At 42.8% G+C, this 17501-nt stretch overlaps 1 protein-coding gene across 1 annotated transcript in view; it reads right to left on the bottom strand.

The window, feature by feature from the left end:
• LOC130269327 (uncharacterized) overlaps positions 1 to 17501 on the bottom strand; it is a 33302-nt gene that overhangs the window by 6662 nt on the left and 9139 nt on the right. The window contains exon 2 of the mRNA XM_056518097.1: positions 3467 to 3593. Coding sequence (XP_056374072.1) covers positions 3467 to 3593 — 127 coding nt within the window. The remainder of the gene's footprint in view (positions 1 to 3466; positions 3594 to 17501) is intronic.

The raw sequence follows: 17501 nt of genomic DNA, 5'->3' as shown, positions 1-17501 counted from the left end.
GATGTCTGGTATCAATAATAGAGAAAAAACAAAATTGGTATATAAATGATATTTAATAGATATTAGATATTAAATAGTGCGTTCCCGTAGGGCCCTACAATTAGTCAAAAAGTAATAAATATAAAAAATGCAACAAGTTATTACACTACAGAGCGAATGATACTCCTAATAACAAATGTATCTATTATGGCTAACAGCCGTATAATGATACACTGGGTGATGATGTGACATACAATATTACTCTGATCAGAATGGTGGTAAATTCAATGTGCACAGAAAATAAAAATAAATATAAAACGTTCCTCCTGGAAAGGAAATGGCTTATTGGAAAAAATAATAAAAAATGCAAAAAAAGTCCTGTAAATAAAAAGTGACAGTGCAAAAAGTCCTGTAAATAAATACTACACCACTGAGGAAGGGGCACTACTAATCTGCTTTGAACCCCGAAACGCGTTTGGTGACTGTGATTGAGCCTTTTTATATTGGTCTAGTTCACACAACAGCTGCGGTTATACAAGCACTGATCGGATAGTTCCTCTCTGGAGAGATCTGATTTACTATTCATCCATTACATGGTCCTGTATTCCAATCCATCTGCTGAACCGGTGCAGAGCCCTCCATCATCGGATTAATATCTCCATCTGCATGCATTATTGATATTCAACGTCATCTAGTATCAACTAACCTCCCGCACAAGGTCAGCTGACCTGCCATCAGCTGACCTGCTACGTCAGACGCCAAGAATCAACTCGCCGGGGAGAGCGGCTGGATATTCCGCGACCAACACTCCGCCCCGGCTAGAGTACACCTGACGCCAAGGGACAGCTCACCGGTGAGAACGGCTGTATATCCTGTGACCATCACGCCGCCCCGGCTAGAGCGCATTTGTCCATCGTCCATCAGTCCACCAGCGGTGCGGTGAGTGGCACAATTGTGCCAGCGACTATATTTCTATTTGCAGGCCATCTGGCTGTGGAGTGGAGAAACCGGCAACAGCGATCCAATTCCAACTAATTCATATGTTATAATCATATACAGCATACGATTTTTTTGCAGGACATTATTTCAGGTCAATTGTAGGATCCACCCTACAGGACACAATTCCATCATTTTTTATTTACAGGACTTTTTGCACTGTCACTTTTTATTTACAGGACTTTTTTTGCATTTTTTATTATTTTTTCCAATAAGCCATTTCCTTTCCAGGAGGAACGTTTTATATTTATTTTAATTTTCTGTGCACATTGAATTTACCACCAGTAATATTGTATGTCACATCATCACCCAGTGTATCATTATACGGCTGTTAGCCATAATAGATACATTTGCTATTAGGAGTATCATTCGCTCTGTAGTGTAATAACTTGTTGCATTTTTTATATTTATTACTTTTTAACTAATTGTGCGCTACCGTAGGGCCCTGCGGGAACGCACTATTTAATATCTAAAATCTATTAAATATCATTTATATACCAATTTTGTTTTTTCTCTATTATTGATACCAGACATCCCCCATTAATCTTTTTGATATTGAGCTGAGGACTAATATCCTATTTTTATCATTAATTTACAAATTTGTTGAACTTTCTGGAGCCAGTTGATATGTTCATATGTAAGCTTTATAGCCACAGATTTGTCAGCACCCTTGTTCTCTGCTAAAAGAGCCTACAATGGGCACAAGTGCGACAGAATTGGAGCAATGGAAGAAGGTGGTTTGTCTGATGAATCAAGTAGGCTAGGTGTACATTCAGGGCAATGTTCTGCTGACAAATCTTGGGTCCGAGCATTCATGTGGCGCAAACCACCTACCTAAGCAGACCAAGTATACCTCTTCATTGCAGCAGCTTTCTCTAATGGCAGTAGCCACTTTCAAAGGTAAAATGTACCCTACCACACTGTATAAATTGTTTAGGAATGGTTTCAAGAACATGACAGACAATTTGACTTGTAAACTTGGCCTCCACATTTCTGCGATCTGAACCAAATTGAGCACCTGTCTGATGTCCATGGAGTAAAAGGATCTTCTGCTAACACCTTGGTGCTAGATATCACAGACATCTTCAGAAGTCTTGTGGAGCTGTTTTTCAGCATGAGGTGTACCTACAAAATTTTAGGTAGGTAGTTTTGTGGCTGATCGGTGTGAATAACAGTGATCCTGCGGGCTCAGGTATGTCATTCATATAAGAATATACTGGCTAATGTCTCAATCTTAATATCAGTGTTGAGGGATAGCCAATGTCATTGTATACATCTACCACAGTAGCGCACCTAAATTCCTGTGTTATTCTAATTGTTACACATCCACATCGTCTATCTGGTGTAGGATTTTATTGTGGCACTTGTAGTCCGCTGCAGGCATCCTCCATTGTATGCATTTTTATGCTGGGGATCGCATAAAATATAAACCGTATAAACATACAGTATAAACCGCTTTTGGGGTTGAGCACCTTCAGCCATTTGAGACCACGTATTTGTTGTTGTTTAAACTTTATACTTAGAGATATGTAAACTCCATAGGTAATGCGCCTTGATCATCTTCCAGGCAGCATTAAGGTTCACCTGTGAGGCCAGCAACTATATCAGCCATCTTAGGTGGGGCTTGTAGTCTGCCTCCCTCCTCCCATTGTATGTGTTCTTAACCCCATTGGAGGTAACCTGGGAGCAGGCTGTGAGTCGGCCTAATGCTGCTGTAATTGCCCACTGGCCCCTAGTTTTGCTTATCACGCACAGGTAGGTTTAGTGTTAGGTCCCGTGCCACTTGAGAAACCTTGGCGTTGGTGTGCGGGCTCAGGTATGTCCTTCATACAAGGATAAACTGGCTAATGTCTCAATTTTAACATCAGTGTTGAGGGATAGCCAATGTCATTGTTTACACCTACCACAGTAGTGCACCCATATTCCTGTATTGTATTATTCTAATTGTTACACATCCACACCGTCTATCTGGTGTAGGATTTTATTGTGGCACTTGTAGTCCGCTGCAGGCATCCTCCATTGTATGCATTTTTATGCTGGGGATCGCCCCTAGCAACGGACTACAAGGGCAGGATCTGCTCCCCCAGTATAAATGCACAACCGCATTTGAGGTTGAGCACCTCCAGCCATTTGAGACCACGTCTTTGTTGTTGTTTAATAACAGTGATCCCTCAACTTACAATGGCCTCAGGTTACAATATTTTCAACATAACGCCCAGTTGTAGAAGCTCCTTATTTTAGATGGAACACAGCAGATGCAGCCAAAGAAATTAGAGCAAATATTTAAGCCAGATAACCACTACAGTTCATGTCTACTTGACTATTACATGGCTAGTTTTGTTCAAATTAACAAATGGGGAAAATAACAGAGCCATGTTTTAGAAATAAGGATCCACATGGGTTCTCCATGGCTTGAAAAGAAACTTCAGTGCCTCATTTTGATGTAGACTAAACCAAGGTGTGATGTATAAGAAACCTTTCTATTCCTCACCCTTAGCCCCCTCATGTGGCATGAACTTTTCCATCCAGATCCAATTTTGCATCCCCCGATCAAAGTCATTGACCAGCTGCAGTAGCAGGTGCTGAGAGGGGTACAGAAGCATACATTCATAGAATATCTGTAGTCAATACAAGAGAGAAATTACAAAAATAGTGTCACCAGAAAACCAACCAAGGACAGGACAAGACACATAAGAGTATAAAATCTGTGTTATCAAAACTAGGGACAATAATCTCATAGATGTGAAATGAGAAAACAGTGATAACCAAATCAACACACACCAAGTAATATTGAGGAGAGTGTTGTATTCAGGATATGCAGAGTTTCTACAGTAAATGGGTAGCCCCAGTTTTGATCCATACAGGGAGACTTACTCCTAAAGGGGTACTCCACCCCTAGACATCTTATCCCCTAGCCAATCTCTGTGCAGCACCCGGCATTCCTTTAGAACGCTGGGTGTGGGTGGCGGGGTCGTGATGTCACTGCCACGCCCCTCAATGAAAGTCTATGGGAGGTGGTGTGGTGGCTGACACACCCCCTCCCATAGACTTTCATTGAGGGGGCGTGATGTGACATCAAGAGGGGTGTGGCCATGACATCACAACCCCGCCACCCGCTCCAAGCAGGTAGCAGCAGAGTACCCCTTTAAGCTTTTAAAAATAACAACTCTTGATACCCATCCTAAAGGCAAGGAAAAAATCAGGTTTAGGATGTAGAGGAGGGAAGCATATCCACAAAGGTAACACTAAGACCTGGAATCTTCTACAGATTCCAGATTTCTGCCAATGACTCACTGAATCTGATATTCATTCTTAGTAAAGGGCTTTTCTTTTGTCCCTCCAACAATATGCATTCACAATTCATTTTTGGTCTTAATTGTAAAACATTTTGTCATGGTTAAGTGAAAGAAATCATAACGATCACACTCAACAAACAAAAACAACAAAATGAATAACAAAATGGGAGGATGAGGTTATTTGTTAAAAGTAAAACCTGTGAGCAGACAATTTCCACAGATTTTACTATCATATTAGTAAATTTAAAGACCCTTAAGAAACAAATCTGTGGTAAGATTAACCCCATAAGGTTTTCTTCATTTTTGCACTTTTCTCCTCACCTTCTAAAAATCATAAAGCTTTCAGTTTTCCACCTATAGACCCATATGAGGGCTTGTTTTTTCTGCACCAAAATGTTTTACTTTGAAATGACATCAATCATTTTACCACAAAAGCTACAGTGAAACAAAAAAAATTATTTGTGGGAATTTTTTTTTCTTTTTAACCCCTTAAGGACCAATACAAATAAACCTGTACGCCCCTGAAAGACCAGGCCTGTTTTTTCAAATCGGGGATGTCTGTCTTTATTAGAGACTAACTCTGGTAACGTTTTGCCAATCACGATAATTCTGACATTGTTTTTTTGTCATAAGTTGTCCTTCATGTACATAGTAAAAGTAAGCCGATATCATTTGTAGTTTTTTTTTACAATGCAAAAAATCATGAAATTTTGTACAAAAAATTAAGATTTTTTGCTATTTTAACACTAATAGGTTGCATATATTTATACATACTGACCAAATAGTTTATGAAACTTATACTTTCAGATGTCTACTTTATTTTGACATCATTTTTTTGTTTTTAATTAACATTTTAAATTCGTTAGAAGCTAACAATTTAACTTGAAATTTTGAAAATTTTGAAAATTTGAAAAGTACATCTTTTTTTGTGTGCTATGCAAGGTTTGCAGAAATTAAAAGGTAGTAGAACATAGGAACACCCCACAAATGACCCCATTTTAAAAACTAGACACCTCAAGGTATTCGCTAGGGGGTACAGTGAGTATTTTAACACCATAGTTTTTTGGCAGGAATTATTACAAAGTCAGTGTTAAAAATTCGAAATTTGCAATTTTTCACAAATGCATCATTTGGGGGGCATATTTTTTGTACATCACTTCTGATATTGAAAGAAATGCACCCTATATTTTATTTAGCTGCTTGTCCCATGTTCGGAAATACCCCCACTTTGGCCATATATGGTTCCTTGGCCGCGTGGTAGGACTCAGAAGGAGAGGAGCGCCATTTGGCATTCAGGGCAGAACAGTACCACCACCCCCACAAGTGACCACATTTATATACCGCACCCCTACAAGTTATTGGCTGCACCAGGGACCTCTCTGATTGGTCCTTGGTCGGCTGGCAGTATAACGCGTCCGTCTGTGACAGTTAAGGCTCCTGATGGATATATCCGCCATGTTGTGGGAATAAGCACCCGCTCATGGCGAATATATCCATCACTGCTGCGGCTGGGTAGCTCAGTGTGTCCGCTCATGACTGCTGGCGGGAAATCCGCCGCTATGAGTGGACACACAAAGCTACCCAGCCGCAGCAGGGAGCTCATTACCGTGACTGCTGCATAATGTGTAGGATCACATGGTGGACATCCGCAGCATATTACATGCTGCGGATGTCCGCCAATGCGATCCTACACATTATGCATTTGTTAAAATTAGATTAATTTAATAAATGTATTTTTAATATATATATATATATATATATATATATATATATATATATATATATATATATTATATTTTTTATTTATTTATTTATTTTTTTTACACTTTTATTACATTTTTATTTATTTTTACACTTTTATTTTATTAATTTATTTATTTTTACACTTTTTAATGCTTTGGAATACTTAGTATTCCAAAGCATTGCAGTTATAGGCTGCCTGCCAGTTTTCACTAGCAGGCAGCATATTAGGACGTGCCTCGTCCTACAGGCAATACCCAGGACAGACCTGGGGGTCTTTGTAGGACCCCCGGCTGCCCAGGTATGCAGCAGCACCCCTGATCGCGCTGAGGGGTGCTGCAGAGGAGACAGAGGGAGCCCCCTCCCTCTGTCAGAACTCCTTACAGCGCGCGGTCACTTCTGACCGCGGCTGTAAGGGTTAAACTGCCGGGAGTGAAGTGAACCTCACTCCCGGCAGTGCGGCAGGCCCCAGCCAGCCGCGTATTACACGCAGCACCCCGCGATCGCGATGCGGGGTGCTGCAGGAGTGACAGAGGGAGCTCCCTCCCTCTGTCATAACACTTACAGCCCACGGTCACTTCCGACCGCGGCTGTAAGGGTTAAAACTGCCGGGACCGAAGTTTACTTCGGTCCTGGCAGTGCAGCAGGGTCCCGGCTGTGTGATACAGCCGAGCCCCTGCCGCGATCTCGTGGGTGCACTGAGCAGCACCCACGAGAAGAATGGACGAGTATAGACGTCCAGGTGTGGGAATGCCCGCCAACCTGGACGTCTATACTCGTCCGTGGTCGTTATCGGGTTAAACCCGCCATTTTGTAATGTTTGGTGACTTCAGTTTCTATGCAGTGCACTTTTTGGTAAAAATTACACTGTCTTTATTCTGTAGGTGCATATGATTAAAATAATACCCATTACCCTTGTATAGGTTTGATTTTGTTTTACTTCTGTAAAAAAAAAATTATAACTTTTTGCACAAAAATTTGTACATTTAAAATTGTCCTTTTCGTCTGTACACAGGGATGTGAGGGCTCTTCGTTTGCGCCGTGATCTCTAGTTTTTATCGGTACCAATTTTATTTTAATGGGACTTTTTGATTGCTTCTTATACATTTCTTTAGGGTATACAAAGTGACCAAAAATATGCACGTTGGTAATTTTTTATTTTTTTTACTTTTATGCTATTGACAGTGCAGTTTAATGTTCTATTTTTATAGTTGGGACATTTATGCATGTGGATATACCATGTTTATTTTTGTCTGTGGTCAGACAGAAAGAAAATTCAAAAAGAAAGGAACCTCCTCTGGAGCAGACAGGAGCTGATACATACTGGAAGGGTTAAGATTTTTAAATAGAAGTAATTTACAAATCTGTTTAACTTTCTGGCAACAGTTGATTTGAAAACAAATTATTTAATTTTTTTTTTTTATTTTCATGTTTTCCTTCTCGCCTTTTAAAATCCATAACTCCTCCAATTTTAAATCTATAGGGCTTGCTGTTTGCAGGACTAATCACTCATTTTACCACCAAATGTATGGTAAAGCCAAAAAAAATCATTTGTGGGGTGCAACTGAAAAAATAAAATAAAATACTAAACACCAACTTTTAAGGAGTTTAGTTTCTACACAGTGCACAATGATTTCTTTATTCTGTAGGTCCATGTGATTACAATGATACCCAATTTATTTAGGTTTTGTTTAATTTTACAAGTTAAAAAAATTATGCTTTTTTGTACGGAAATTTGTATGCTTAACCTGTTCAGGACGTAGGGTGTATGCATATGCCCTGCATCCCGAGTCCTTAAGGGCGTAGGGCGTATGGATACGCCCGTGGGAATTCCGGTCCCCGCCGCTAGCCGGTTGGGGACTGGACCGGGATGCCTGTTGAAATCATTTAGCAGGCATCCCGGCACATCGCCTAGGGGGGGGGTCCTGAGACCCCCCCCCCCATGTCGGCGATCGGAGAAAATCGCATGTCAATTCAGACATGCGATTTTCTCCTATTTCGGGCTGATCGGGTCTCTGGTGACCCGATCACCCAGAAAATAGGGATGATCGGAGCGGTCAGTGACAGCCCCGATCATCCTGAGGGATAGGAGCGAGGTTGCAGCGCTGCGATCTCCTCCTATCCCCTGCCATTAGTCAGCAATGAGTTCTGACCAATGGCAGTGCATGACAGGGGGTTGCCATGGAAACCCCCCACTCTGCCCACCCCAGATAGAACGGGGGGGGGGGGAAAGATGGCGGCCGGTACCTGGAAAGAAGATGCCGTGGGGACCATCGATCATCGGTGGAGACAGCGGAGATCAGCGGCGCAGGTAGGGAAGCGACGGTGGGGGGGGGGGGGGTGAAGGAAGGTGACAGTAAAGCGATATTTACTGCTGTCGTCCTAGTGGTTGCCAAACTGTAACTCCCAGCATGCCCAGACAGCCAAAAGGTAGCCCTCCAGATGTTGCCAAACTGCAACTCTCAGCATGCCTAGACTGCCCAGGCATGCTGGGAGTTGTAGTTCTGTAACATCTGTCCCTTCAGATTTTGCAATTTTCATGAAAATTTTGAAAATTGCTGCTACACTTTGAAGCCCTCCAATTTTAAAAAAAAAGTACAAATATGTCCATTTTATGATGCCAACATAAAGTAGACATATTGTATTTGTGAATCAATATAAAATGTATTTGGAATATCAATTTTCCTTACAAGCAGAGAGCTGCAAAGTTAGAATAATGCAAAATTTTCATGAAATTTGGGGATTTTTCACCAAGAAAGGATGCAAGTAACAACGAAAATTTACCACTAACATAAAGTAGAATATGTCACGAAAAAACAGTCTCAATCAGAATAATCCGTTAAAGCATCCCAGAGTTATTAATGCATAAAGTGACATTGGTCAGAATTGCGAAAAAGGGCTGCGTCCTTAAGGTGAAAATGAGCTGAGTCCTTAAGGGGTTAAATATTGTTTCTTCTGACCCCTATAGCAGCGGTACTCAACTGGCAGACCACGGTCCAACTGCCAGTCATCTAGACCTCCGGCCGGTTCAGGGACCTCCGGCAGGTTCAGAGGTGGCATCCGCTATTTTATTTTGAAAACAAAACCTTACAAAATTTGCAAAATTGCAGTTTTCTTTTAAATTTCCCCACACAAATAGTATACCATACATTTTCTGGTAAAGTGAGTAATGTCATTACAATGGACAACTGGTCGCGCAAATAACAAGCCCTGTAATCTGTGGATGAAAATATAAAAGAGTTATGATTTTTTGAAGGCGAGGAGGAAAAAACTAAAATGTTAAAATAAAATTGTCTGAGTCCTTAAGGTGCTTAAACATCTTATCCCCTATCCAAAGGATAGGGGATACGATGCTTGATTGCGGGAGTCCCACCGCTGGGGCCCCCCCGGGATCATGCACACGGCACCCCGTTTGTAATCAGTCCCCGGAGCGTGTTCGCTCCGGGTCTAATTACGGACGACTACAGGGTGGGCGGCGTGTGACATCACGCCTGGGCCGGCGTGTGACGTCACGCTACGCCCCGCAATGCAAGCCTACGGGAGGGGGCGTGATAGCTATCACGCCCCCTCCCGTAGGCTTGCATTGAGGGGCGGAGCGTGACATCACACGCAGCACGCCCTGTAGTCGCCGGTAATCAGTCCCGGAGCGAACACGCTCCGGGGACTGATTACAAACAGGGTGCAGCGTGTATGATCCCGGGGTCCCCCTTTGGATAGGGGATAAGATGTTTAAGCACCGGATAACCCCTTTAAGGGGTTAACATTTCTGATCCAAGATTTGTAGAACAAAATCTTGGAGGCGGAAGGTTGATAAACACTATTCTGTATCCCTGAGATATGGAATTTAGAATGAAGGGATTTTGTTTTGTGATCTGGGACCACTGGTGACTGAACAGAGACAGCCCTCCTCCCACCAGATTGTCATTGCTTTTTATCAGAATTGGGATTGAGGATAAAGTCTTTGCTTTTCCCTCCTTTGGGATAGCTCCAGCGACCGCCTTTACCTTTCCCTTTATATTCTTTGTTCCTATTAAAGGAACAAATTATTTATTTTGTTTAGGTTTTTTCTGGATAGGGAAATCTTTTTTTCTGTCTGCCGCCTATTCTATAATTTTTTCAAGGACCGGGCCAAAGACAAGATTACCCTGGAAGGGGATGGCACAAAGCTAAAGATTAGACGTAGAGTCCCCTTGCCAATTTTTAACCCATAGGGTCCTTCTAGCGGAGTTAGATAAGGCAGTAGCTTTTGCCACAAATCAAATTGATTCCGCTGATGCATCCACCAAAAAGGCTGTGGTTAGTTTTGACATTGGAATGGAAGATAAAATATTTTCACTAGATGTTTTATTGAGCTAATGTCTCTCTAACGCATCTAACCATATAAAGAGAGACCTGGCTACAGTAGTAGCCGCAATATTGGGGTTGATTAAAGCCGAAGAGGCTTCCCAGGATTATTTTAGAAGACCATCCATTTTGCAGTCTAGGGTGTCCTTAAGCTGAGCCGCATCCTCAAATGGAAGTGCAGTATTTTAACAACTTTAGAAAGCTCCCCCCAAAAGGGGAAACAATTGCAAAATTCTTTAGGAATCTGCAACCACCTCTCTGGAACCTGTCACTCATCTGTGATAAGAGTTTTTATGCTTTCATGAACTGAATTTTTTTTAGTTTTTTGAGGTTTCAGCAAACATCCTGACCTGGACAGACGTAGGTTCTGGAGTATCTATTAAATTCATGGCATTTCTTACAGCAGTAAGATATCTGTATCTTCAGAAGAAAAATATTTTTTTATCATCCCTCGTAGGAGGAGTGTCTTGAATTTCACCCTCTTCTTCAGAGAAAGTAATACCAGAATTCAAATCTTCATTAGAATCAGAGTCCAAAATAATAGCAGTTTTTTGCTTTTTTGGGTGGAGGAGGTTCAGCCACAGGCATATCAATAGTAGCAGGAGCTGAGGTACTAGGCAGTGCAGTAGGTATGGCAGACTGTACTTGCTGATTAATAAGTGAACGAAGTTCATCCATAAAGGACAGAGATTCTTGGAAAACAATTCTGTCAGTGCAAGCTTTACAAAGGGGTTTAGAATGGGTATCTGGTAGTACCACAGCACAGATTCCACATTTCTTGGACTTAGAATCCTCTAAAGAAACTGTTAAGGAATCTCTTTCTTTTGATTTCTTCGGGGCCTCGTTGTCTCCCTAAGTGGGAAAGGGAATACCCATAAGAATCTAAACTATGATACTACTTAAGAAAGTAGAATATAAAAAAGAAAAAAGCAGCATAGAGCAAGGCACTGTGGTGCTAACCCAAATAAACCACTGCTTATAGAAAACACAATGTGATACATAAGAAAAAGCAGCACAGAATGTATGTGAACCCCCTAAGAGCCAGCTACTCATGGTTACAGCTGAAGCGCTCCAGATGAGCAGAGCGGGGGGCAGCAGACACATCCATGACCCAGAGGAATGTAGGATGGAAAAGAGGAGGAATTAATACTCCTCTGTTCAAATTTGGCACCCCTCCACGCTTCTCCAGTGTACCAGTGGGTGCCACCATCTTGGGGGAGGGACTTCCGGTCCCCAGACTATGCCCAAACACGCGTTGTCCGATGTCACACATGCGCGGCGCTATGTCAGACAGCAAGGAGCTAGGAACAGCCAGGGAGCTCCAAGGAGAACCGAGACCGGCCAGAAGGCACCAGGAGGCAACAACCCGGAGGAAGCACGACCTGGTGCAGCACAGGGGGAGGGAGATGCCAGCATGACTGAAGCCCCCGCTGCCTGGCAGCCCCGTCCGGAGCCGAAACCAGTCCACCAGAGGTAAGAACCTCCCTCTTTATGTATGCTCCTAGGAACAGAAAACACTGAGAGGTGGATGGGGATGGGCCTATTTAACCTTTCTGTTTCCTGTTCCTATTAGAGCTACATGGGATAATCTATTGGTGGTGCTGTCATGATGACAAAGTGAAAATACGCAATTTTGGACTTTGGAATTTTGTTTACACGTACATAATTGACCGCCCAGTTTAATTAACATTATATTTTTATAGTTTGGAAATTTATGCACGCGGCAAAACCACATGTTTATTTTTATTATGTTTACATATTTTTATATGGAATTTGGGAAAAGGGCGGTGATTCAAACTTTTAATATTGAAGGGGTTTATTGGTGTTTTTTTTTTTACTCTTTGTCCCCTTAGGGGACTTTTAGGAATAATCAGTATATGGTTTAAATGTAGATTGTTTAACCCCTTAAGGACCAAGGGCGTACAGGTACGCCTTTGCTCCCTGGTACTTAAGGACCAAGGGCGTACCTGTACGCCCGTGGGAATTTCGGTCCCCGCCGCGCGCCGGGCGGGGATCGCGCCGGGGTGACTGCTAATATCTATCAGCAGGCACCCCGCGCAAATGCCCAGGGGGGTCATTAGACCCCCCCATGTCGGCGATCGGCGCAAATCGCAAGTGAATTCACACTTGCGATTTGCGCCGATTCCGGGTCATACGGGTCTATGGTGACCCGGTGACCCGGAATAGAAGGGGGATCGCGGGTGTCCTAGACACCCACGATCCCCCTGTAGCGATAGGAGTGAGGTGGCAGGGTTGCCACCCCTCCTATCTCTGCTATTGGTGGTCTAGACGCGACCACCAATAGCAGATCGGGGGCGGAGGGGTTTACTTTCGGTTTCCCCGTCCTGCCCTCCCACAATAGGCGGGGCAGAACGGGGAAACCGACAGGGACCGGCACCGAAGATCCACTTACCCATCGGCGATGGCAGCGGCGACGATCAGCGGCGGCAGCGGGCGACGATCGGCGGAAGAAGAGGACCGCGACGCAGCTCCCTGGATCCAACGGAAGCCGGTGAGTTACTTAGCAACATCTGGAGGGCTACAGTCTGAGACCACTATAGTGGTCTCTAAACTGTAACCCTCCAGATGTGGCAAAACTACAACTCCCAGCATGCCCAGAGAGCTGTTTAGGCTTGCTGGGAGTTGCAGTTTTGCAACAGCTGGAGGTCTACAGTCTGAGACCACTGCAAAGTGATCTCTATACTGTGCACCTCCAGATCTTGCAAAACTACAACTCCCAGCATGCCCAGACAGCAGTTTGCTGTCTGGGCATGCTGGGAGTTGTAGTTTTGCAACATCTGGAGGTCCACAGTTTGGAGACCACTATGCAGTGGTCTCTAAACTATAGCTCTACAGATGTTGCAAAACTGCAACTCCCAGCAAGCCTAAACAGCAAACAGCTGTCTCTGCATGCTGGGAGTTGTAGTTGCGATCCCTCCAGCTGTTGCCTAACTACATCTCCCAGCATGCCTTTCGGCGATCAGTACATGCTGGGAGTTGAAGTTTTGCAACAGCTGGAGGCACACTGGTTGGAAAATACTGAGTTAGGTAACAGAACCTAACTGAAGGTTTTCCAACCAGTGTACCTCCAGCTGTTGCAAAAGTACAACTCCCAGCATGCACGGTCTGTCAGTACATGCTGGGAGTTGTAGTTTTGAAACAGCTGGAGGTTTGCCCCCCCCCATGTGAACGTACAGGGTACATTCACACTGGCGGGTTTACAGTAAGTTTTCTGCTTCAAGTTTGGGCTGTGGCAAATTTTTCACCGCAGCGCAAACTCCTAGCCGTAAATTCACTGTAAACGCCCGCCAGTGTGAATGTACCCTAAAAACACTACACTTACACATAATAAAGGGTAAAACACTACACATACACCCCCTTACACTGTCCCCCTAATAAAAACTAAAAAACATATTGTACGGCAGTGTTTCCAAAACAGAGCCTCCAGCTGTTGCAAAACAACAACTCCCAGCATTTCCGGACAGCCACTGACTGTCCAGGCATGCTGGGAGTTTAGCAACAGCTGGAGGCACCCTGTTTGGGAATCACTGGCGTAGAATACCCCTATGTCCACCCCGGTGCAATCCCTAATTTAGTCCTCAAATGCGCATGGCGCTCTCTCACTTTGGAGCCCTGTCGTATTTCAAGGAAACAGTTTAGTGCCACATATGGGGTATCTCCGTACTCGGGAGAAATTGCGTTACTAATTTTGGGGGCTTTTTTTCCTTTTACCCCTTATGAAAAAGAAAAGTTGGGGTCTACACCAGCCTGTTAGTGTAAAAAAAAATTTTTTTTTACACTAACATGCTGGTGTTGTCCTTTACTTTTTATTTTCACGGGAGGTAAAAGGAAAAAAAGACCACCAAAATTTGTAACGCAATTTCTCCTGAGTACGGAGATACCCCATATGTGGGCGTAAAATGCTCTGCGGACGCACAACAAGGCTCAGGAGTGAGAGCGCACCATGTACATTTGAGGCCTAAATTGGTGATTTGCACAGGGGTGGCTGATTTTACAGTGGTTCTGACATAAACACAAAACAATAAATACAGACATGTGACCCCATTTTGGAAACGACACCCCTCACGGAACGTAACAAGGGGTATAGTGAGCCTGAACACCCCACAAATTTTCATTAAAGTTGGATGGGAAAGTGAAAAAAAAAAAATTTTTTTCACTAAAATGCTGGTGTCACCCTAAATTTTTCATTTTCACAAGGGAAAATAAAAAAAAGCCCCCCAAAATTTGTAACCCAATTTCTTCTGAGTAAGAGCATACCCCATATGTGGATGTAAAGTGCTCTGCGGGTGCACTACAATGCTCAGAAGAGAAGGAGCGCCATTGGGATTTTGAAGAGAAAATTTGTCCGGAATTGAAGGCCACTTGTGTTTACAAAGCCCCCATGGTACCAGAACAATGGACCCCCCCATATGTGACCCCATTTTGGAAACTACACCCCTCATGTAATGTAATAAGGGGTGCAGTGAGCATTTACGCCCCACAGGTGTCTGACAGATTTTTGGAACAGTGATCCGTGAAAATGAAAAATGTAATTTTCCATTTGCACAGCCCACTGTCCCAAAGATCTGTCAAACGCCAGTGGGGTGTAAATGCTCACTGCACCACTTATTAAATTCTGTGAGGGGTGTAGTTTCCAAAATGGGGTCACATGTGGGGGGGGTCCACTGTTCTGGCACCATGGGGGGCTTTGTAAATGCACATGGCCCCTGACTACCATTCCAAACGAATTCTCTTTCCAAAAGCTCAATGGTGCTCCTCCTCTTCTGAGCATTGTAGTTCGCACGTAGTGCACTTCAGGTCCACTTATGGGGTACATCCATACTCAGAAGAGATGGGGTTAAAAATTTTGGGGGGTATTTTCTGCTATTAACCCTTGCAAAAATTTGAAATTTGGGGGGAAACACATATTTTAGTGAAAAAAAAATATATATTTTTTTACATATGCAAAAGTCGTGAAACCCGTGTGGGGTATTAAGGCTCACTTTATTCCTTGTTACGTTCCTCAAGGGGTCTAGTTTCCAAAATGGTATGCCATGTGTTTTTTTTTTGCTGTTCTGGCACCATAGGGGCTTCCTAAATGCGACATGCCCCCTGAGCAAAATTTGCTCTCAAAAAGTCAAATATCACTCCTTCTCTTCGGAGCATTGTAGTTCGCCCGTAATGCACTTCATGACAACTTATGGGGTACCTCCATACTCAGAAGAGATGGGGTTACAAATTTTGGGGGGTATTTTCTGCTATTAACCCTTGCAAAAATGTGAAATTTGGGGGGAAACACACATTTTAGTGGAAAAAAAAAATATTTTTTTTACATATGCAAAAGTCGTGAAACACCTGTGGGGTATTAAGGCTCACTTTATTCCTTGTTACGTTCCCCAAGGGGTCTAGTTTCCAAAATGGTATGCCATGTGGGTTATTTTTGCTGTTCTGGCACCATAGGGGCTTCCTAAATGCAACATGCCCCCCAAAAACCATTTCTGAAAAACGTACTCTCCAAAATCCCCTTGTCGCTCCTTCGCTTCTGACCCTCTACTGCGCCCGCCGAACAATTTACATAGACATATGAGGTATGTGCTTACTCGAGAGAAATTGGGCTACAAATATAAGTATACATTTTCTCCTTTTACCCCTTGTAAAAATTCAAAAATTGGGTTTACAAGAACATGTGAGTGTAAAAAATAAAGATTGTGAATTTTCTCCTTCACTTTGCTGCTATTCCTGTGAAACACCTAAAGGGTTAAAACACTTACTGATTGTCATTTTGAATACTTTGGGGGGTGTAGTTTTTATAATGGGGTCATTTGTGGGGTATTTCTAATGGGAAGACCCTTCAAATCCACTTCAAACCTGAACTGGTCTCTGAAAAAAAGCGAGGTTCAAAATTTTGTGAAAAATTGGAAAATTGCTGCTGAACTTTGAAGCCCTCTGGTGTCTTCCAAAAGTAAAAACACGTCAATTTTATGATGCAAACATAAAGTAGACATATTGGAAATGTGAATAAAATAAAAAAATATTTTGAATATCCATTTTCCTTACAAGCAGAGAGCTTCAAAGTTAGAAAAATGCTAAATTTTCAAATTTTTCATCAAATTTGGGGATTTTTCACCAAGAAAGGATGCAAGTTACCACAAAATTTTACCACTATGTTAAAGTAGAATATGTCACGAAAAAACAATCTCGGAATCAGATTGATAACTAAAAGCATTCCAGAGTTATTAATGTTTAAAGTGACAGTGGTCAGATGTGCAAAAAACGCTCTGGTCCTAAGGTGTAAAATGGCCTGGTCCTTAAGGGGTTAAATGTCCCTGTTTTTATATATTTTATAGGAAATTTGGGAAAAGGGGGGTGATTTGAACTTTTAATAAGGTTTTTATGTGTTTTCTTTTTTTACTTTTATTAAACTTTTTTTTTTTTTACACTTTATTAGTTCCCTTAGGGGACTTTTAGGAGGAATCATTAGATTCCTCATACAGATCAATGTGGTTCATAGAACCACATTGATCTGTGTGATTTGCGCTCCATTGATAAAGCCTGGTCCTGCCAGGCTTTCTCAACGGGAGAGCCAGGACAGCCGCAGGAGCAGAGGTAAGCCCTCCGGCTACCTCCACAGTGAATTGCCCCCCTGCGATCGCACTGCTGGGGGCGATCCACCCCACTGGATAACCAGGGAGTCTTCACAGCTTCCTTTAGACGCCACTGTCAACTTTGACAGCGGCGATCTAAAGGGTTAATAGCCAGCCACGGCGATCACTGCATGTAGGCTATTAACTGCGGCTCCCAGCTACAGGAATCAGCTTGGGGCAGGCCAGTATGGCACAGGCTTGGGTCAGGAGCCCGCGTCATACATCACTTGCTGTCTCAGGACAAGCTGTCTCGTCCTTAGACACCAACCGGTTAAAATATAGATTGTGCACTATTTTTCCCCCCACTAATCCTTACTTACCTTTATGAATTCCAGCAAATTTATACTGTTGTAAGACCTTCTTTCCTTTATGTAGCTCTTATTTATTGGCATTTTTTTCCAAGTGACTAAACCAATATCCTTAAAGGGGTATTCCAGGCCAAAACTTTTTTTTATATATATATATATATATATATATATCAACTGGCTCCGGAAAGTTAAAC

Source organism: Hyla sarda, chromosome 1 (genome assembly GCF_029499605.1).
Source record: "Hyla sarda isolate aHylSar1 chromosome 1, aHylSar1.hap1, whole genome shotgun sequence".
Taxonomy (NCBI): domain Eukaryota; kingdom Metazoa; phylum Chordata; class Amphibia; order Anura; family Hylidae; genus Hyla; species Hyla sarda.
This window is presented reverse-complemented; position numbering and strand designations above follow the sequence as displayed.